The sequence below is a fragment of the Ochotona curzoniae genome, unplaced genomic scaffold, assembly GCF_017591425.1.
Source record: "Ochotona curzoniae isolate NIBS_2020 unplaced genomic scaffold, NIBS_Ocur_1.0 contig_2599, whole genome shotgun sequence".
In the NCBI taxonomy this organism is placed as follows: Eukaryota; Metazoa; Chordata; class Mammalia; order Lagomorpha; family Ochotonidae; genus Ochotona; species Ochotona curzoniae.
The window spans coordinates 14,729,515-14,753,331 of NW_024465520.1; the positions used below are offsets into that span (position 1 = coordinate 14,729,515).

At 39.6% G+C, this 23,817-nt stretch overlaps 1 protein-coding gene across 2 annotated transcripts in view; it reads right to left on the bottom strand.

Annotated features, from left to right (window-relative positions):
• Positions 1 to 23,817, bottom strand: part of IFT80 (intraflagellar transport 80) — a 100,896-nt gene that overhangs the window by 70,410 nt on the left and 6,669 nt on the right. For both annotated transcript variants that reach the window (XM_040974880.1, XM_040974881.1), the window contains exons 2-5: positions 18,941 to 19,023; positions 15,606 to 15,827; positions 11,241 to 11,351; positions 9,067 to 9,135 (exon numbers count right to left, since the gene is read on the bottom strand). In XM_040974880.1, the coding sequence (XP_040830814.1) occupies positions 9,067 to 9,135; positions 11,241 to 11,351; positions 15,606 to 15,827; positions 18,941 to 18,977 (439 nt within the window). In that variant the 5' untranslated portion in view covers positions 18,978 to 19,023. The remainder of the gene's footprint in view (positions 1 to 9,066; positions 9,136 to 11,240; positions 11,352 to 15,605; positions 15,828 to 18,940; positions 19,024 to 23,817) is intronic.

Consider the following 23,817-nt stretch of genomic DNA (forward strand, 5'->3'; position numbering starts at 1 on the left):
TGACATCTAAGATTGGTTTTGCACAAAAACAACCCACAGAAATTCTACCCAGAGATGAACTACCTCAGAAAGCACTTCTCTACTTGCTAGCTACTCTATTCTCTGAAAGAACTTTCTGGGAGTAATAAGAACTGACCTAAACTTCAAAAGTAAATATCCCAATAATGGAAGTTCAATTTTAATAAACTCCCCAGAAAATGAAAGCAAAGTGCAGATATTTCAAATGTAACTCATGGTGAGGACCACAGTGCAAGGAAATTTTATCAGTATTACATGTGTTTTCTTAATTTTCACTATTAGTTTTAATTTTTATACAGAAAAAAATGATATTCAACTTATAGCTTAACAGGGACCAGCATCACAGCCCATTCGGTTGAGCTGCTGCCCACACTCCCATAGGAGCACTGGTTTGCAGTCCTGGCTGCCCCACTTCTCAATCCAGCGTGGCAGTGGAAGATGCTGTAAGTGCTTGCACCCATGCGGGAACTCCAGGTGGAGATCCACGTTCCCGGATTTGGCCTGGTTCAGGCCTAAATACTTAGGAAAGCACTCTTTCCTGGAGTATATATTAAACTAAGGCAAACATTAACTCAGTATATACAACTCTCATTCAATTATACAGGATGTAACTCTAGGCCTTCACATGTGGTAAAAGGCACGACCGAGGTATAGAAATGAAAGCTAGGGACTCTTCTGTCCTCTAACATTTAATCGTGGCTCTAGTAAGTCAGCTGTGTCACCATTTCCTTGTTTATAAACTTTTCTTCAAGATACTTAACTCCCCACTGGGACAAGGAGACAACTCATTTCCTGCTTATAAAGCAATTTTTAGGCAACAATACTAACATTAAAAAAAAAAAGGTGTAACATAGTACAAACTAAAATTAAAGCTTATCAGAAAAATTTAAATAATTCCTCTGTGAAAACATGCAATTTTAATGGTATTTCATCAATCAAAATGTAAGCAATATAAACAAATATGAGGTTTTATATGGCAAATAAAAACCAACCCTAAATAAAATGAATAGCTAAGTCTTATTAGTTCAACACTTGTAAGCAAATAAAATTAAAAGTGGATATGACATCAAGAATTAAGAGAAGTTTTCATTATCACTTAAATTTAAAATATATTAAGTGTAAAACTAGTATAGATGTGAGTGGTTTCTTTTCCAAAGGAGGTAAACTACACAGCTATACAACTTACAACTTGGGCAGTCCTAAAGATCATTATGGAGGATGGAGATGCTAGCTTTACCAAAAAATAATCACTTCTACAAGCTTACTGAAGAAAAGATAAAGTAATTCCTTTGTTATAACACATGGTATGAAGTAGTCCTATTAATATTTGAGACAAATTCATAATACTTATGTTTTTAAAAACTAACTTGTAAAGCACAGATTATTTCTAGTAAAAGTCAGTTCTGGAAATAACAAATGCAACCTTCAGACTGAATTAATTTAAAACAAAGAGTTTACCAAATTATGTAACAAGATATTCATTTCAACATTAACAAAAATGAACATTAAAGTCATTTTATACTAATCAAATTATTTCTTGATTTTAATATTGGGAATATTATTTATACTCTATTTCTGTTAAGACATTCAAAAAGATCTTGTTTTTCTAACTTTGTACACTAAAATCATGTGACCTTTCTGACATTTTTAAGAAACCACACGCACCTGGGTTTGTGTTAAATGTCAGACCCTTATCTCTCTGTAAAACAAATTATCTAAATTCTTTCAACCTGTTGAAGGCTTTTCAAACCACAGAAGAAGAGATAAAAATGGTATTTCAGTTGTTTTAAGGAAGTACATGGTCAAATATACTATGTTTTTCACATTCATACTATAAAAGCATTCCCTAAAAATACTGTTTTTGTATGTTTTTAAGAATGCTTTTGAAACAAACGATATTAGAGTAAAGCATTTGTTACCCTTGCTTTGAGTGCAATATAGGTATATACTGAGTGAATAAAGAAGTAAAATACTCACAATGGAGCTTGGCTTGGTAGAAGCACTACTGGTTAGCTACTATGATTAGAAATGACTTTCTAACGCAATAACCAACAACTTGCTTGTGTTGTTCAAAGCAGTAGGCACTGGGGTTTTTTCCCCTTTTTTGTCCAAATCAAAAGCCAACAATTACTTCATTTCCTTTACATTTATAGGAGACATATCCCAAAAACAATCAAGCAGAACTTATGCCACATAAGCAACTTTTTCATTTTGTCTATCACTTGATTGGTATAAGAAAAATTTTCAGTAAAGGGATGCTTTTAGCTTCTCTCCTCCACCACCTCTCCTTGGATCTCAGCATCCCTTTCAGTCTCACTTTTTACCTATAAATGGGAATAGTGTGTTATCCTTTGCCCCCAAGCTCCAGCACATACCCATGTGTCCCTGAGCACATCTATATTGGAACTTCAAACTCCCCCTATTCAAAGCCACCATCACTCCGCTCATATTGTACTTTATTCCTGTCTCCGAGTTCTTTAGCCCTCCCTGGGTATCTGCCCACCCTTCTCAGTCTGGAACTATTATTCACTGTTTTCAACTGAAGTTCAATCAGCAGTAGTGTGCAGTCTGACAGTAACCTCATTACTAGCCATGTCTCCTCTAAGGTGCTCTCCCTAAAAGATGTCCATTAGCTAATTTCTATTTAGTGTTCTAAATGTTTAAAGCACAAGCTTTAAACCCCTTCATGTGGCATGCAGCATGAAGCCTGTATCTCAGTCCCTTTGGCAATGCTGTCCTTCACACAGCCTGCTCGTGGCCCAGAGCGTCTTCCCACACCCTTCCTGCCTCCTGCTCCTCGGTCTGTGCCCTGCTCATGCTAACTGCCTCCACAGTTCCAATCTGATGCCACCAAGCCCATTTTTTTTTAAAGATTTATTTTTATTATTATTTTTTTTTATTGGAAAGGCGGATATACAGAGAGGAGAGACAGAGAGGAAGATCTTCCGTCCAATGATTCACTCCCCAAGTGAGCGCACCGGCCAATGCTATGCTGATCCAAAGCCAGGAGCCTCTTCTGGGTCTCCCACGCGGGTGCAGGTTCCCAAAGCTTTGGGCCGTCCTCGACTGCTTTCCCGGGCCACAGGCACGGAGCTGGAAGGGAAGTGGGGCTGCAGGGATAGAACCGGCGCTCATATGAGATCCAGGGCGTGCAAGGCGAGGACCTTAACCACTGCGCCACCGCGCCAGGCCCGCCATTTCATTTTTAATTTCTTCATCCTTCACAACTCAGTCACAACATGCTAAGATACTTGTAAGAAAGCCTTTCCAATACTTTCACTTCATCCAAAGTATTTATCTGTGCCTTTCCATGTTCCCATAGCACCTGACACAATGGGTACCACCTGCAGCAAATTAGTTATTTATATTTCCAGTTTATCTGCTTTACTAAATTCATTATTTAAAAGTTCCACTTTTTGTTATACCATTTCTTCGCGGTATAAGACGGTGTAAGTGAAATGTTCCTAAAGGCTTGCAGTATTCCTTCATTCCAATTTTTTATCTATAATCAACTGCATAATGCAGTGATAATCACTACCTCTCACACAACACGTTTCTGTAATAAGGAACTGTTCATTGGTTCCAGCATGTACAATTTTTTTTAAGATTTATTTATTTTTATTGGAAAGGCAGATATACAGAGAGGAGGAGAGACAGAGAGGAAGATCTTCTGTCTGATGATTCACTCCCCAAGTGGCCGCAACGGCCGGTGCTACACCGATCTAAAGCCAGAAGCCAGGAACTTCCTCCAGGTCTCCCACTGGGTGCAGGGTCCCAATCCTCTGGGCCGTCCTCAACTGCTTTCCCAGGCCACAAGCAGGGAGCTGGATGGGAAATGGAGCTGCCGGGAGTAGAACCAGTGCCCATATGGGATCCTGGCGCGTTCAAGGGGAGGATTTTAGCCACTAGGCCATGCCGCTGGGCGCCCAGCATGTACAATTTTTAAAGCAAGTCAAATTTTCTCCAAAAATGTTGAGATTAATGTCTCTTCTGTATTAGGGGAGAAGGTTATTTGTTAATCTTTTGCTGCATAAATGGCTGACTCCAATAGCTAAAATGAACTGGGAAATCAGAATATTTCTATTCATCAGAAGTAAATATAATTCACACAGGAATATAAGGTTAGCAGAATTCTGAGTTTTGCAGCAATTCAGGTTTATACTACTTCAATTTTGGGGTCAAAAATTTAGTGGTCCTCTTCGGAGGAGGTCAGATTTTCCTACCCCATGTGTCTTGGCTTTTTACTTAAATTTTCATTTATTTATTTTCGTGTTATCTGAAAGTCAGTGAGAAAACAAAGAGTGGGAGAGATCCTCTTCATTCCCCCAATGCCCACAGAACCAGGAACAGAATGGCAGGGGTGCCAGGGACCCACTCTGCTGCCTTCCAGTGCAGGTGGCAGCAGGATGCTGGCTCCCAGCAGAGCCGGGGCTTGAACCAGGCACTCCGATGCAGGACGAATGAGCACATGGTGTCTTACTGGCTGCACCAAACACCCAGCCTGCCCCAGGCCTTCTCCCAGTGCCTTCAGCAGCCAGCTTTCCGTTGCTCGAGTTTACAATCACCCTCAAAATTCGCAGTCTTTAATATCTTAAAGAATTGCTATAAATAGCAGAGACTCGTCCTTCTGGATTAATGTCACCATAACTAACTTTCTCTAACAATTTCTTTCAGAGATTAAATAGGAAAAGTCCATGATACCTTATGAAAAAACAAGTGACTCAAATTATTACAAACTGAAAAATCTATGTTTAGTTCTGTAAGAAGTCTGCAATTCTTGATTCAGAAAAAAAAATTAGATTATTCGGCTGAAAGACCAATGTGTTAGCCAAAATAGGAAAATACACCTAATTTGATTTGCCTTAATAAGCCTCACAATTAACAAAAACCTAGAGAGTAATAAGATTAAAATAGGAGAATGATTAGGACTTTCTTTTTTTTTTCAAAGATTTATTTTTATTATTTTTTCATTGGAAAGGCGGATATACAGAGAGGAGAGACAGAGAGGAAGATCTTCCGTCCGATGATTCACTCCCCAAGTGAGCGCAACGGGCCGATACTATGCCGATCCGAAGCCAGGAGCCTCTTCCGGGTCTCCCACGCGGGTGCAGGTTCCCGTCCTCAACTGCTTTCCCAGGCCACAGGCAGGGAGCTGGAAGGGAAGCGGGGCTGCCGGGATTAGAACCGGCGCCCATATGGGATCCCGGGCGTGCAAGGCGAGGACCTTTAACCACTTGCGCCACCGCGCCGGGCCCAATGATTAGGACTTTCAAAGCCATTTGATACCAAGGTAATCTCATATTATTTAGAACACTCAAAGATTACATCACTGGGCCCGGCGGTGTGGCCCTGAAAGCAACAGGATCCCATATGGGCGCTGGTTCTAATCCCAGCAGCTCCACTTCCCATCCAGCTCTCTGCTTGTGTCCTGGGAAAGAATTCGAGGACAGCCCAAAGCTTTGGGATCCTGCACCCAGTGGGAGACCTGGAGGAAGTTCCTGGCTTTGGCTTTGGATTAGCACAGCACCAGCCGTTGCGGCCACTTGGGGAATGAATCATCGGACGGAAGATCTTCCTCTCTGTCTCTCCTCCTCTCTGTATATCTGACTTTGTAATAAAAATAAATAAATCTTAAATAAACAAAACAAAAAAAAGATTACATCAATACCTAACACGATGAATCCACAATAACATTTCCTGTTATATGGCATAATCTACTTTAGCTCTTAAGATAATATTACCTATGGATCTATTTGAAGGGAGAAATGAATTCCACTGTCCCATTCCAAAGTAAACACTGTACGTGAACACTGACTCAAAATGAATCACAAGTCCAAACAGGCACTAAAATTAGGAGAAGGGGAGCAGGCACTTGATACAGTAGCTCACGGATGAGAAGGCCTGAGGCCATGACGAGTGCCTGCCTTGAGTCCAGACTCCTCTACTGCTGACCCAGGCCTCTACCCTGGGAGGCAGATGAGGGCTCAAACACCTGAGCCCTTGCCACCCACGCGTGGAGGAGACTTGTACTGAATTCTGCATTCCTGGCTTCAGGCTGGCCAGCCCTATTTCAGGCATTTGACAAGTGAACCAGTGGATGGATGGCTCTTAAATTATACAAGTTTCAAAAAAAACTTTTTAATTCTTTGAAGAAAATATGGGAGCAGGGGGACTTGGCACAGTGGCTGACATGCCATCTCATACTGAAGGGCTTGAGGCCAGAGCTCAGCTCCCACTCCAGCTTCCTGTAAGATACACAGGTGGTATAGTAGATAATGACTCAGGCAGCTGGGTCCCAGTCACCATGTGGGAGATCTGGATTAATCCCCTTCTGGCATTAGCCTGGGCTTGCTGTGCTTACCACAAGCATTTTGAGGAGTGAACTTGTGGATGGTAGATCTTTATTTGTCTGCTTCTCTCTCTCTTCCTCTCTTTCTCATTGTCACGGTGCCTTTCAAATAAGAGGTGGAGGAGTAAGAGGGGGGAGAGCATAAGTTGACAACATATAATCCTCCTGATCTTGAATTAGGAAATGGTTTCTTAGATATGATACCACTAAAATCAAAGCAAAAAAATAAAAATTGACTTTTCAAAGCTTCTGTGCTTCAAAAGATACCATCAAGAAAGCGACAGCACAACCCACAGGATTGGAGAAAATATTTTTCTGATAAGTGTCTTGTGTCCAGAATATGTTAAAAACTCTTATAACTCAACAATAAAAAGGAGTATCAACTTTTAAAATGGGCATATGGTATTTGTTCTTTTGTGATTGACTCATTTCACTGAGCATAAAGGTCTCTAGTTGGGACCACCTGGTTGTAAATAGAATAGTTTCATTCCTTTTAATAGCTGAATAATATTCCATGGAGTAGATGTACCACAATTTCTTTAACCACTCTTCTTTGGACACACATCTGGGTTGTTTCCATGTCTTTGCTATTATAGATTGTGCTGCTGCAAATATAGGATTGCAGATCCCCTTCTCATACGCAGATTTCACTTGTATTGGTATAAACCAGATGTTCTCTCTTGTACAAGGAGATCAACATGGAAAATGTAACTTCAATAACCCAATCCATACTGTTTTTGGTTTGTTTGCTTGCTTTTTTGGCTGTATCCCATGTGTTTTGATTTTTTTTTTTTAATTTTGGTTTGGTTTATTCCAAATAATTTCTTTTCTCTTCTCAAATTCATCATGGAATCATGGATTATACATTGGCATCATTTTTCCTGAGAGACTTTTGTGTTTCCTTTTTGTCACCCATGTGTTGGTTACTCAGTAGCACATTTTTTCATGGTGCTGTAATTTGTTGTTGATCTTGTTGTTGCTGTTGTTGTTGTGGCTGTTCTAACTCATACCAGTTGGTGACCTTGTTTCATGGCTTCCCACTTATGGAAATGTATAGTGATGGAGTACTGGGGTCTATCAAATACAGATATGGGGGTATAATGGAACATGCATCCCTGCTTCCAGACGAAAGATGGATCCCAATGAAATTGTCGGACATGTGTAGACAACGGGATGCTGGACTGGCTGACATTGTCTGTACCAACAATGTCAGGGTACACTTAAATAAGAGACTGATAGAATTATGATTCCTTATGAAGGAGTACACTATTGTAACAAAATGGGAATAATCTGAGGGGGGGGTGGAAGTTTGGGGAGAATCCCAGCCTATACAAAATTATACCACATAATTCAAAATTCAAAACAAAAATATACTAAAACTGAAAATAAAATAAAATAAAATAAGCAACAGGTTTGAATAGATATTTCTCTCTAGGAGATCAAACAAATGGCCAATAGCAAGTGAAAAGCAGTCTGACATCATTAGCTATCAGGGAAGTACAAATCAAAACCACCCTAATATAGTACCTCACACCCACTAAGAAGATCATAAAAAAAAACAAATACAACGACAAGCATGGACTAGGATGCGCAGCAGCTGGAAGCTTTATACACTGCTCATGGTATATAAATTGGTATGCTATTTAGAAAACAGTTGGAGGATGATTTCTATATACTGATAAGGAACTATCTCTAAGATAGCACATGATTCAAGCTAAAGTAAAAAAAACAGGGGGGTGGTTTGCAGTGAGATAGCCTAGTGGCTAAAATCCTCACCTAGAATGTACCAGGATCCCATATGGGCTGGTTCTAATCCTGGCAGCTCCACTTCCCATTCAGCTCCCTGCTTGTGGCAGGGAAAGCAACAGAGGATGGCCCAAAGCTTTGGGACTCTGCACTCGCATGAGAGACCTGGAGGAAGTTCCTGGCTCCTGGCTTCAGATTATCTCTGCACCAGCGTTTGCAGTCACTTGGGGGATAAACCATCGGATGGGAGACCTTCCTCTCTGTCTCTCCTCTTCTCTGCATATCTGCCATTCTAATAAAAATAAATAAATCTTTTTTCAAAAAAAAGCTAACATAACATGTGCAGGATTATACTGCTACTTGTTTTCAAAAGAAAAAATATACTTAATATATTTGCTACATAAGAAAATAAAAATACCAGTTGCCACTTAGTTTGTGGAAATGGCTGAAAGGCTGTAAAACAGAATATGAGATGTAGTGCTAGTTTGTAATAACAGAGGATATGAAATAAGTTTATACCTTTTATGCTCTGAGGCATGTGAGAGTACTATCTGCTGAAAAACAGAGGTAGGCATTCTTTTAGTGACTAGGACACTAGCTAAGACAGTAATATCAAATATCAGAATGCACCAGGAACTCAACCCAGGTCTCACACATGTGTAGCAGAAACCCAAGGACCCTCTCATACAGAAGGAAGAAGAGGAAGATTTGGAAACAAGGTTCTCACTGACACTCCCCTACTAGAAACATCATAAGAAATTTAAAAAAAAATTAATAGAAATAAAAATTGTGTTACTGGGGTTCATCATGTATCATGGAAAGGAAAAAGGAAATAAAACATGAATTGAAATGTGAGACAAAAGGTTTTGAACTTGATCAGCCTCAATTGATACAAAACTGGTTCAGAAAGAAAATGGTAAGGTGTTTTTGTAATTTTCATTTAAAAAACATACCTTGTTGAGCTAGTGTTGATCTAAGCATCCCACTCTTTGACCAGATTTTTATTTGTCCATCTTCCCCAACTGTACATAGAAAAAAAAGTATATGTTTTTCTAAAGGAAACAAAATCAAATTTGCATACAAACCAAAAGTATCTACATTAACACATACTTAAGATCAAATGCAATTTACTCTGACAGTACTTCAAAACTGAAAGTTAGTAAAAATGACTGAAACACTTTTATCTAACTGTCCTAACTTCCATATTAAAATTTTATTTTCTTTCAATCATAAAAGATTTACGAGGATAATATTCAAATAATACTTCCATTGTCACTGAACTCTCCATGTTAGAATTCTACTAAAAATATCTTCTGACACCAAATTTCAACAAGTTACTGACTGTACTGAACAGGCTGGCTGAAAAGGGGAAAAAAAGAGGAAGTTGTACTTAGAAAGATTTGATTAATGGAGAGATTTTCACTTGCTTTTTTCTAAATCTTTTTTAAGGATTCATTTTTTTTTTTATTAGGAAGTCAGGATATACAGAGAGGAGAAGAGAGAGAGAGATCTTCCATCCAATGATTCACTCCACAAGCGGCTGCAAAGGCTGCTGCTGTGCCGATACGAAGCCAGGAGCCAAGGACTTCTCCCGAGTCTCCCACACAGGTGCAGGGTCCAAGGCCTTGGGCCATCCTCGACTGCTGTCCCAGGCCACAAGCAGGGAGCTGGATGGAAGCAAGGCTGCCAGGACATGAACAAGCACCCATCTGGCATCCAGGCACATACAAGGCAAAGACTTTAGCCATTAGGCTATTGCACTGGGCTCTGGTTTTTTTCTTAGTTTTTAAGACAAGTGACATTTGAACATATTTTTATGCTAGTAAAGAAACAACTGGAAAAAGAGTACTTGAAGACACAGATAAGAAACAAGACAATTCAGTAAGAAGTGTCCGACAGTATGACCAGCATAGGTGTGGTAATTTCAAAACACATCCACACATTCTGTTAATTCTCTGTTCAAGGGGGTTGTTTAATTTCTCTCTAAGTGTGGGCTGCTCTTAGCAGCATGCTTTCCATGTGCAGAAAGTGATGGAAATGATGAAGCATGATTTATGAGGATTTGTTAGAAAATCGGGGTTGTTTTTCTTTTTAATCATTGGGAGAATTTCCTATGCAGCCCTGTGAAGATTCCCAGGTGGCAATGACAAACTTCTGTTAGTGACAAAAGGGAACAAAGGACTCTTTCCAACAATTGTTCCGAGCAAGGCACATAAAAGCAGAACTTAGAAGCCCAGGCAAGCTTTCATATGATTGATGTCCCATCCAGCAACTGAAGACTCACAAGACACCGAACCAAAAGAACTACCCAACTAGATTGCTACCTGTCTTAAACAAAGCCAAATTCCAGTGAGTTAGGAAACTAAATCAAGTAAGAGATTACTCCTTTATTATTATTTTATTAAATATTGTACTTGAAAAAGGAGGAAAGAGAGAAGTTATAGCTTAAAAAGTGTTGTTTGTGTTGGACAACATATTTTAGGATATGTTGCTTTGTAGTAAGTGATAGATAATAAAACAGTTATTGATGGGCCAGCTCAATGGCTCAATGGGCTAATCCTTCACAGTCAAGTGCAGGCATCCCATGTGGATGGCAGTTCGTACCCAAGCTGCTCCACATTCCATCCAGCTTCCTGCTTACGACCCGGGAAGGCAACAGATGATGGTCCAAAGCCTTGGGATCCTGCACCTGCATAGGAAACTTGAAGAAGCTCCTGGCTCTGAATCAGTTCAGCTTCAGCCATTAAAGCCATTTGGGGAGTGAACCAGTAGATGGAAGATCTTTCTCTCTGTCTCTTTCTCTCTGCAAATCCGCCTTTCCAGCGGAGGGAAAAGGAGTTACCGATTCTTGGAGTAGAATAGAAGAGAGATAAAGATCAGTTATAAAAAAACATTTTTAATTTTAAGAATTACACCATAGTTAACTATCAGCAGATGAAAGAAGTCTCCAGAAGCCACGTGGGAAAATAAACACTGTGACAGCCTGCATCACAACGCTGAGGTAGCAGCCTAGAGCACATTCTGGCAATTATCTGCTGTTAGTGAAAAACACCAATGTTAGATTAAAATATTCTGGGTGTTTTTTCTTCAAAAATGTATTTAAAGGTTATTTTCATGGGCATCTTACCTGTAACTAATGCTGTTCCTTCGTAATTCCATCTTCCTGCAAGCACTGCTCCACAGTGAGCTTCGACACTTTTTTCCACTCTTCCTAACTTTGAAATCAGATGAAATTTACCTATAAAAAAGATATATTTGAAAAACTTCCATTATAATAATTTATTAATTTATTCAATTAACATAATCTAGTGCTATGATTTTCAGAAGGATAAGACAACTCTGACATATGGCCAAGGACCATCAGAACAAAAATCAAGATTATTTTTTATTTAGGCAGTTTGGCAATCTTGGTATTTTTTTAACAGGCTAAAGGGAAGTTTAAAAATGTTTGGAGGAGAGAGGAACCAAAATAGTTAAGTATATAATCCAGGTTTTAAAGGACTTGCCTTACACGACTTTACACTGTGACAGACATTAGATAGATAAAACAGGCCATTTAGCTGCCATTTTCAAAAAGTTCCCACAAATACAGGCAGAAAGTAAAAAGGAAAAAAAAATTACATCTTTAAAGAACACAAGCAGATGATATAAAGATTTCAAAGAGACAAATCAACTTTACAAATAAGTGATGTAGAAAGTTCTAAGAAAGTTTCAATGTGATTTTTTAAATGATCACTAAGTCTGGTAATAGTGGGGCTGGTATTTTGGCATGTCAGTTCAAGTCCCAGCTGTTCCACTTCCAATTCAACTCCCTGCCAATGGTCTGGCAAAAGCTACTGGCTACTGTTAACCCCAGCTGCTGTGCCATCGGGGGAGTTACAAAGTGGATGGAAGATCTTCACCTCTCTCAGTAACTCCAGCTTTCAAATCAACCAATCAATGAAAATCTTTTAAACATCTAGGATTAGTAACAAAGCACAGCAAAACTAGAAACTTTTGCCAAAATCAAAACATTTTTTTCTCTGCAGTAAGAGAATAATGTTAACAGCTGAATCAAAATGTTGAGTCAAACTTTTGCTTAAATTCACTTTTTACCCTACAGATTCTCAAAATTCTTTCCTAACATCAAAAATCCATCAAACGTATCTGTAAGTCAAATGCTTTAAGGTAGCTTTCAATATTTAACACCTAGCTTTAAAAATTGTGCCACCTAACCATTCCCACCAACAGTTTCTCTTTTCTACACACAGCAGACTTTATTTTAGTTCTTTTGCAGCCATTTTGTTGTTGTTGTTATTGACAGCTGGTTTGTTTTTTATATGGGCTGATTCCACTGACAACAAGTAGCATTTTGTTGAATCAACCAACTCAGTAACCCAAGTGATGCCCTATTTATTCTCTTTCTGCTCATTCATTTTGATGGCTTTCTTCCCCTCCGTTCATGTTTCTAAGCCTCCAATAGCAATCTACACTTTCCATCTGATCACTCACCAGCATCACCTATTTTTCCCCACATTTCCCTTTCAATTTTATATTGTCTAAAGAGTACTTTTCCAATGTAACAAGATTACTTTGAGTTCAACTGTACTATTACTCTCTTTATGAGACTAACACAGTGCAGCCAGTGCCACGGCATATTAGGTTAAGGTTCCATTTGCGTTGCTGGCATTCCATAAGGGTGCCCATTCAAATCCTTGGTACGCCACATCACATTCAGCTACCTGCTTACAGCTGGGGAAGCAATGGAGAAAGGCTCAATTCCTGGGGCTCCTGCACCCACGAGGGGACCCCGGGGAGGCTCCTGGCTTCGGATCAACTCGGCTTCAGCCCATTTGACCATTTAGGAAGTGAATTAGCAGGTGCAAGGTTATCCTTTCTGTCTCTTCTTCTCTGTAAATCTGCCTCTTTAAATAAAAATACTAACGAATAAATCTGTACATACCTTTTCTTTACAAAGAAAATGGAACATGAAAGACAAAAACCTCAACAGAAGAAACTATAAAGATGACACAAAGAAGCACACATATGGGCACAGCACATGAAGCCACGACTTGTGAAGCCAGCATCCTACGTCAGAGTGCTAGTTCGAAATGAGAGTGCCAGTTCAAGTGCCCCACATCTCTCCTTCTAATTCAGCTTCCTATTCATGCACCTGGGAAGACAGGCCAAGTCCTCAGGCTCCTCACACCCACGGGGGAGACCTGGATGGAGTTCCTGGCTTCAACCCGTCTACTGAGACTGGTTTGGGGAATGATGGAAAATCTCTCTCTCTCTCTTTCTCTCCACCACTCTGCCTCTCAAATAAACAAATAAATAAATTTTGGATTTTTTTAAGTGACATACAGTAAGTGTGACAATAATCCTGTGATCATTGCCTATATATTTGTAAATGTCTGTTTCAATAAATGTTAGCATATCATGTAGCACATAATATCCACATAATAAACAAATGTTGCACACAGTAAATGACTCCATCACCAAATTAAACAAATATCAACTCATGCAAGAAATACACGTCCAGACATTGTCTTATAACCTATTCTAGTCTTTTGAATTTTTATCTATTGACATTCCCTAGCTTAAAATGACTAATATTGATTTTCTGACAAGTGCTAAAACTGTACAACCTGGGAAAAACAGAATTATCTTTCAGCACAGATCTGAAGATCAATCCTGGACCTTTGTCTTTTGTATCAGTTACAACTAGCACTTCCAGAATAAAGCACAAATAGAAAATTATATAAATATTATAAATCAATAATTAATTCAATTAATTGTTTTAGTTCTTCTGTACAGGTTTTTAAGCTTTTCAAAAATCACCTTTTGAAAATAAAAGTCCAAAACTATATACCAATTAAATTTCCCCCCCAATTACTTGACAGAAGTTGGACATGAGAATACAGCCAGGACCATAACTGATTTGCTTCTTAATGTAAAAGGATTTATTTAGGTTTAAGGTTGACATTTAAACCCTGAGGAATAATATCAATCTCTACTTATAAATAACAGGTAAAATTGAAATTCTAAAAAGTGTATTTAAATGAGCATATTAACTAACATAAGAGAATGTGGGAATCATTTTTATATCATTATAATATGTTTAATACAAGATTTAAAAAACAACTTTCATTAACTATAACTCAAGGAATGTTGAATGACTTCCCAAGAGACTGTATCAAAGCATTCCTTTAGATAGTAACTCTTCTAAAACGTTTTAAGCATTTCAGTAATGCTAAAAATGGAAAGATTAAGCAAACTGCTAAAGATGTATAACCTTTAAAAAGTAGTATATAGCTCCATGAATTATTAAAATAGTAAATAATGCTAGAAAGAAAATAATTGATCACACGAAAACTTGAGTATCTCCTCATGATATTCAACTTCTTCTCTGAACACTTTTTAATTTCAACATCCCGTTCTCTGTCTCACACTTCTACATCCTTTCAAACTCAATAATTTACTTAAATACTTATCTGAGAAACAGTCAGAGATATAGAGAGCGCACATACATGTGTTGCATGGAGAGAAAGGAAAAGCAGTGGTAAATGTCCAAGCAGTGAATCTGAATAAAGGCTCATCTGAAGTGACCTAAATTCAAGCCATTAATTCCAAGTCAATCCTGTTGATAACAGCCTGTTCTTTCTCCTCTTTCCATATGGTGTTCCATTGACTAAAGTGACTCACATAGCAATGGGCACATGACCGAGGCAGCAGTGAAGAAAAGACACCCTTTCTGCTGACACTTCTCAGCCAGGTTCATGAGCCCTGGACTGCTGGCCAATGGGAGGAGAGCCTCTTCAAGAAACGGAGAGGGATCGGCATAATGGCAGACTGGGTTGGCCATTCCATTTCCAATCCAGATCCCTGCAAATGCTCCTGGGAAAGCAGCTGAAACTGCCTCAAGTACTTGGGCCTCTCCATTCAGTGGAAGAAGAGGGCAAGCCTCCCACCTTCAGCCCGGCCCAGTCTTGCCTTCTGCAGCCATTTGGGAGTGAACCAGCAGACAGAAGATCCGTCTCTTTCTCTCTCTGTAACTCTGCCTTACAAATAATTAGACACATCTTTTAAAAGAGAGACAGAGCTAGAAGGAGGGAGAGAGGAAGAAGGAAGGGAAGGTAGGTGAGTGAAAGAGAGATCAGGGACCTGATGCAGCTTAACTGAACATCTGCCTCTGGGGAGTTAGGTGAACCAAAAGACTCCATTTGCGCATAAGGATACTCCCAAATGAGATGTAGGTAGAGTACAATGCAGATAAAAACAGTTCTACTGTTCCTATGGAAACAAAAATTAAAGCATTCCCTTAACAAAAAAAGAAAAAGACAATCAGACTACAGACTAATTTCATAAGTCTTCAACTTTGTAACTGGAAATTAACATTTACTAGATAATAAAGCATGCCTATATACTTAGTGCAGTTATGTTATTAAGTTAGGTGACGATATCACATCTTTTAAATACAAAGATGAGCACATAAGATCCATTTGAAACTTACCATCAGAACTGGTAAGGACAAAGCTTTCTGCCTGTGCCTGCTTCTTTACACCAAAGGTTTTTGGAAACCAGTGCAGATCGATGGGGTAAGTGTCATCAGGAAGCTTGACTATCTGACTTGTCTCACTGGTTAGCAGGTTCCACTTCACTATCTGGTGATCATCACTGCAGGAATACAGCTCTTCAGCAGTCGTCCAGCCCACACAGCTTACTAATTCTTGATGTATCACAGCGTTAAGGAGGCACAAAAAACACAAAACAGGCTTAAATTTTAATAAACAAAATGGTTCATTGATGCAGATTATGGAAAGGAAACAGAATGGCATGAAACATCTTTAAGTTTCTGAATGTACTTTTCATTATGTGACTTAGACATTTTTTTACATTCTAAGAAAATAAACATCTATCAAAACAGTCATAAGAACACAAAGTAAGAAATTCAGACATAAAAGGGAAAGACAAAGCTCTGATTACATGGAAGTTGAAAATCTGCGTTACAGGGTGGAGCACTGTGGTCCAGGGGCTACCTCACTGCAGGCGACACTGACACCCCAGACTGAAGGACTACTTCAATCAAGACAGCTGCTGACGTGCATGGGAAGACAGTGTGAGATGAAGAAAGCACTTGGGTCCCTGCCATCCATCCTGCCCCCAGATGTGGCTCTGGAATCCTAGCTTTGGCCTGGCCCTGCCCCAGCCAGTGCAGCCATTTGGACAGAGAACTAACAGATCTCAATCTCTGTCTCTGTCTCTCTTTCTCTTCCTCCCCCCTCCCTCTATCTGTCAACTTTTCCTTCCCTCTCTGAGTATATGTTTGTCACTCTGCCTATCAATCTTTTTAAAAAGTTATTAAGTTTAAAATGTTACAAAAATTCTATAAACAAAACCAGAGATTCACAAAAGAAACCAACAGATCATAAGGTAGATTATAAGGCAAGAAAGAACCTACATTCAATGCTAGAACAGGTAGGGAGAACAAGGAGCTACAAATTTTATTTCTTTATATATATCTGCCTCATTAAATTTCTGATGATAAGCATACAATGTTTCAGTAAGTAAAAAAACATCAAGTATTAAAAGCAAATTGAGGGCCCGGCGGTGTGGCCTGGTGGCTAGAGTCCTCGCCCTGAGCACATCGGGATCCCATATGGGCGCTGGTTCTAATCCCAGCAGCTCCACTTCACATCCAGCTCCCTGCTTGTGGCCTGGGAAAGCAGTCGAAGATGGTTCAAAGTTTTGGGACCCTGCACCCGTGTGGGAGACCTGGAAGAAGTTCCTGAATCTTGGCTTTGGATCGGTGTAGCATCAGCCGTTGCACTCACTTGGGGAGTGAATCATCGGACAGAAGATCTTCCTCTCTGTCTCTCCTCCTCTCTGTATATCTGACTTTCCAATAAATAAATAAAATCTTTAAAAAAAAAAAAGCAAACTGAATTGAATAAAAATTTCCTAAAATATTTATGCCACATATCAATTCAACTTATCAAAAGCACCATAGTTTCACAGCCAAAACTAAAATTTTACCAAACTTTGTAAAAAATTTACTTATTTTTAATTAACAATATCAAATTTTTGACATTAAGGTCAGGAAATAATTCAGTAACAAAAATACATCTCTAATGTATCTCTAAATGTCTCACTTTATTTTTTTCATCTCTAATTTGTCACAAGGATTTCTACATAAGCTGAGATGTTACAGCAGCTGTCATCTGCTCTCTCAGGACAACTGCTTACCTTAGCAGACCCAGAAAAGGTTTTCCAGTTATCATTTACAAAGGATGCTTTGTTTTGCTTATACAAAAATTTCTCTATTGCCAGACCACTCCTGGTCAGCCTATTTGTTCTGTTATTGCTACTATTCGATCCTTTTACCTTTTTGTTTCTCACCAATGCTTTCATCAATTTATTTGAGTAATTAAACTTTTTCCAAGAAAACAAAAAGAAACAAGCTGTCATAATTATTCTGGGACAATCTAGGTTTCTTTTTAAGACTTTAAGATAAAGTGTATTAAGTAGAAACCAAAAAGACATGAAGAGAATACAAAAAGATTTTAAGAGGCTACCTAAATACATAATAAAGTGGCACTGGTATACTCAAAACCTCAAAACTCAAAAGACAATTTAAATCCAAGGACCAACAGACCATTAATGAAAAAAAGGTCTAAAATAACTGCGGGCACCCAAACAAGCTTAGATAAACCGAGAAAGAACGCAGCTTAGGAAAAGAGAAAATACACACAACCTAACCCCGCACCCAAAATAAAAACCCACCAGAAGTACTTACCCTTACATAAATTACTCTGAGCATACTTTAAACATGTGTGACAAGACATCAAACTAACAAGGCAGTTAAAATGATGAGAGCAAAAAGAAAACTAACAGTTCAGTAAAGTCTAAAATGTTATTATTCCTCAATTTGAAAAGGTAAAAGGATATAATCCAAATGTATAAAATTGCACATCATGAACCGGTGAGAGCACATTTCAAAAGCCAATAAAATTATTTAAAGAGAAATAAAAGGACTTACATTTTCATTTAACATTTAAATAAATAGACAAGATTATGTAAATAAAAACAAATGCAAAAAGTTTAATAAATGTTTAAATTAGTGCTGTTGAAGTATGAAATTTTTATTTCAAATTCAGTGCAAATTGACATTCAGAAGATAAAAATTACCTAAACAATGATCTTATATTTGGTGCTGTAACAGAATCAAATTGCTACAGAAATTTCACAGCTCTTGGTCTTCTTTGCTTATCCCTTCACAGATGTGTAATACAGTCTGCAAATGATACTTTGAATACAACTGCTTTAAATAATAGTAGGCCAATCATATGTCTTGGCATGTAACTGGGGACACGCTCACAAAATATGGGGTCATACATTTAGCAAAATGTCAATGATTGGCATGTTTTCATGTCAAACAGTAGCCTGACGGCTCAGCTTTCCCTGGCTCGTCCTCCACTTTATCACGAACAGGAAGAAACAGAGCTCAATGAACACATTCTAGATCACGCTTGCAAAGAAACTATTTTTTTAAAGCTTCTCTTTTAAGACTGAACTAGACTAAACAAAATCTGCTTTTTAAGTACTTAAGTATAATACTTAAGTAGAGTCAGAAAAATGTCAATATGAATTTGAAAGTAAGATTTAGAGCAAATAGTTTGCTTTGGAAAGTTACCTGGAACACATGACCTCAAATATTTCAAAAAAAAATTTAGCTAAATTACCATTAACACGGTGGAATCCATTCTCTAAGTAGATTGCAAAATAAATGAAAACTTTCAGCAGTACTCTAAGACGATCACAATAAAGTACAAAGTTTTAAAAGGATATGCTTCGGTTCTTTTAGAAGAGATATCTTTAGTCTCATGTCTCCACCTTCAACATAAAATTTAAATGCCACTTAATTGTATTCCCTGCAAAAATAAAAGCAGAAGAAAATATAAAGTCAGGATTAAAAGGAAACATATGTAAACACATAAGAAAGCAGATGAAACAGTTTTGTACTCCAGCCCTTTCCATCTTTCTGGCATTAGACACAGGGGAAAAGGAAGAAGACAGGTCTGTGGTCCTGCCCTGGGGGACCAGAGCCTTGGGCAGAGCACCGGGGCACTCCTCAACCTGCCAGACAGCCCTACAAATCCAAGACATCATTAAGTAAATCTAGTCAGGTAAAAAAAACTGGCGCAGACAATCCTGAGGCCGAACAAAAGGATGCTGCCAAATGGAACTCATTAAAGGCCAGTGCTTGCCCGATGCAATGGATCTAAATTAAACTTCCAAAGTCTGAACAAGGAATGAACTACATTTTTAAATGTTTTAATTCTAGAACCCCCATGGGAATAAGATGGCATTGACCTAGTAGTCCACCAAGGCTTGCAGTACTGCCTAGCAGGCTTGGGGTGGGGTGAGAGCGAGGGAGTGGGAAGCAATGAATGCTGAATACAACAGCTTTGGTTATCACGTGGCTATGAGAAACATCAGTGAGTTCTTTAAGAGGTAACACTTTCAGGTTCAGTGTTGTGGCAGTTCAGTTAAAGCCCACAGCTGTTAGACTGCTCCACTACAATCTAGCCCCCTACTAGTGGTCTGAGGAAGGCAGCGAAAGATGCCTAGGTCCTGTCACCTGCTGGGACCAGGTAGAGCTCCGTGTTCCTGACTCCGGCATGGCCCAGCCCTGGCTGTTGTAGCCAGCTGGAGAATAAACCAGCACTTGGAAGATCTTTCTCTCTCTTTCTCTCTCTCTCTCTGTCTCTCTTGCACGTGCGCACGTATGTGCGCTCTCTGCAATTCTGACTTGCAAATAAATATATTATTAAAAAAAAAAGGAGGGGTACCATTTTGATTATAAAATTCATGTAAAAACCATAGTAAATGCCAAATAAAAACTTGGGGAAAAAAAGAGTAGCACCTTCCAAATAACCAAGTCATCAAAATAAACAGATCAAGGCTAAGTTGTCTGACCCCATTTTACATGTACAAACTTCTGAGTGACATCATGAGCCTAAACTCAAAACTCAACCAAATGAAAGTATAATTAAAGGGAAACAAATTCCTTTGTCCAATCAAAAGCTACTGCGAACTGCATCGAAGGACGTGCTGATCATGTTATGCAGACCTCCCTTCGGTACTTTCTCGTTCCCCTGAATCCAGGAAGAATTTCGGATTCCATAATGCACTAACTACTAGTACAGCTGCATTGCAAATCACTCCTGTCATTTCTTTCTCCTGGTTGTCAGCGTGATTTCAGCTGAACTTCAAAAGTGTGAAGCTGTATCACACTGCCAGAGCTAGAACACGGCCTCTCCCAGACACGCAGACACACTTCACAGGTCCGCTTTTTGATCCTCAGGAATTTGTCAACTTCCTCAAAAACTCCTTTACCCTTTCCATCAGGCCTCCTCCAATCAGTGAAGACAAACAATAACATCATCGGTACTTCTGCCTTTTCACAAGAACTCAAATGTACTCAGCTTATAGAGATTTAAATAAAATAAAAGCAGAGAAATTCTTGCTACTGGAAGTGACAATGAACAAAACAGATAAGGAAATGCAGACAGAAGCTGGAAATATTATTAAATCCAAAATTATAAAATAGTCCGATTTTTATAAGAAAGGGACTACCAACTGCTCAGAAACATGGTACCAATAAGTTACAGAAAGAAGCAGGAGGCATCCCAAACCTGGAGGAGACAGTCTTACTCAGAAGCCTCTTCTCTGGCAATCCGTTTAGCTGAGCTCATAAGAACAAACAATATGAGCCTTCTGGTGTGGGACTGCGTACAGCAAGGCTGACAAGCTGCATCAGAGCACACGCAATTCAGAGAAGTCCAGAGCTGTTCCAATGCTACACTGAGACACTTTCAGGCTGCTCAAAAGCATTGGTCACTCAGGGTCTGGCCAACTGGTAGGAGGACAGGAGTGAGATAACGCAAAGAAAATTCCCAGGTCCTGATCACTGGTAGCTTTACACAGGAAGCATGTGATAACAAGTATGAGCTTACTATTAAAAATCACTTCTAAGCCATTCCTGGGCCAGTGGACATAAATATTTATGAGATTTGGGAGGAAAAAAAATGTTATCAGTTTCTGCAGCTCCATCATAACAAAAACTACCACCACCCTTCCTCATTTAGAGGCAGCCTCAGAATTTACCTCCTGCTCTTCCGCTCACCCCTCGGAAGCTTCTAAACAGAATGCCGTGGTTGCTTTAAGCTAAGCCAGCGCACAAAGTCCAGAGGAACTAAGGCAGAATAAGTAATGACAAAAGCAGAGAAGGGGAAAGAGTGAGGAGCACAGACCATGCAGGGAAAGGACATCTGATCAAAGACAAAGGAAAAGCTTTAGTTTTTCCTCTGAATGAACCAAGGAAACAGGAGAGAGGGGCTGGCGTAGTGGCACAGAAGGCCAAGCCTCAGCCTACAACACTAGAATCTCACATACGCAAGTCTGAGTTCCAGACGCTCCTCTTCTGATCCAATTCCCTACTAATGCGCACGGGAAGGCAAAGCCTGATCAAGCCCCGGCCACCGGGAGTAAATCAGCAGATGGATGATCTCTGCCCCTCTGATTTTGTCTTTCAAGTAAATCTTTAAAAGAAGCAACAGCAGCAGCAAGTGGAGAGGTTATAAGCAAGACTGATACCATCTGATTTACATTTTGAAATGAACGTATATGTGGTATGCGAAAACCCACACTTTCAGCTGGCAAGAGTGGAAGCAGAAAAACCAGCTAGGATTTCAGTAATCCACAAGACAGAGGAGAGCGGTTAGCAGGAGAAAAACAAGGCAGGCTATAAAACACATGATAAAGCAGACAGACTCTGAATATATTTTGAGAGAAGACTCATTAGGATTCATTGACAAATTGGGTTTAAGACTACTACGGAAGTCAGTGTAGAGAGTGCTAAGACAAGTGAAAACTGACCTGCCATATGATCCAGCTATCCCATGTTGGGCAATATATCCAAAGGAAACGAAATCTGCACATGAGAAAGTGACCTGCAGTACTATATTTACAGCAACAAAATCTATACTAGCAAAGACATGGATGCCTGTCAAAAGAGAAACTGATCTAAAAAAAAAAAAAAGCTGTGGTATATCTACTCCACGGAACACTATTCAGTCGTCAGAAAGAATAAAATTATTCCATTTGCAATCAAACAGTCCCAACTAGAAACCATTATGCTCAACGAAATAAGCCAATAATAGAAGAACAAATATTACATGTTCTGTCTGACATAAGGCAACCTTCATGCAAAATATAAGACCAATAAACATATAGGTAAACATGTATATGCATGTATTCATCCACAGGAACTCTACAACAGAGGAAAGTACACCACGTAGTGGAGATACACCACCGTATGCATCTCTACTTCTGAATAAAAGATGGACTCCCAAAGAAACTGTTAAATGTATCTTGACAATAGAATGCTGGGCTTTCCACCATGGCCTACACCTGCAATGTCAGCATACACTTACACAGCAGAATGATGGACTTGTGACTCCTGCCGAAGGACTCTGCTAATCTTACAGTATAGTAGAAAGCAGTGGGAGGGGAAGAGGATTGGGAGGATGGAAGGGGAAATCCGGAGTCTAAAGAATTGTAATCATGGGGCCCAGGGTGATGATGGCTTATTGGTTAAGGTCCTCGCCTGTTGGGGGCACTGACAATTTCCTGCCCTGTGATTGGCCCTTTGCCCTGATTGGTGTGCCTTGGTTATCTTTAAGCTGATTAGACAGGTTTGACAGGTAAGGAGGGGGTGCGTAGCAGGGGAGGGGCTTCAGCATAATGGAATTAACGGACATAATGGTTTTTAATGGAAGATCGGAATAAAGAGCCTCAGAGACTCTCATGTGTCGGGGGATTTCTTCTGCGGGACAGGAGACCCCTGATAACTGGCGCTGTGACTCGGATAGAAGTCTGCTGGAGAACATCAGGAAGGTAAGCTGAGCAGATCGCTCAGGGAGCCGCTTACAGGGGGAATTAGTTTACAACTGAGCTTTTTGCTCAGGAAGCCACACTATGCAGGGACGTGCACATCAAGTTCGCGGGTCTAACGACCATTCAAGTTCGCGTTCTAGCAACCATTCAGGTTTGTGGATAACGATCAGTCAATTTCACAATTTGACAATCGGTCAAGTTCGCAGGTTAGCAGACGATCAGAGGTGTTAGAAAGATGGGCAATTTAACTTCTTCAGCGCTCACGCAGCCTTTATTGCAGAAACTGCTGACAGTGCTGTTGTTTTTGCAAACTGTGCAGAGGATCGCCCGTGGTTTCTGGAGGAGGGCCTTTTGATCCTGCCGCAATAGGAGCACTTAGTCAGAGACTTATCTAGGGCAGAATGGCAGGAGCCCCTCCCTCCAGGAACGGTCAGGTTCTGGACATTGATTAAGTCTTGCCTAACAGATGGCACTGATAAATTCAGAGGACTTATACAGGAAGGTGAGAAAGTCTTATAGAGACGCAAAAAAAAAAAAAAATCAGAATGGACAGTTTAAAGACCCTTAATGATTTCCAGCAGGTATTTGGGCATATTAATTGGATCCGACCATATTTTTGTATTATTAGACAATGCCAAAATTGTGTCCCCTTTTTATCCCAGCCTTACTTTGGGGTTAGTCCCCGTGGTCTTATGCCTAATCATATGGCAGATGGATGTTGCCCATGTTCCCAGTTTCGGTCACCTTTCTTTTGTTCATGTCTC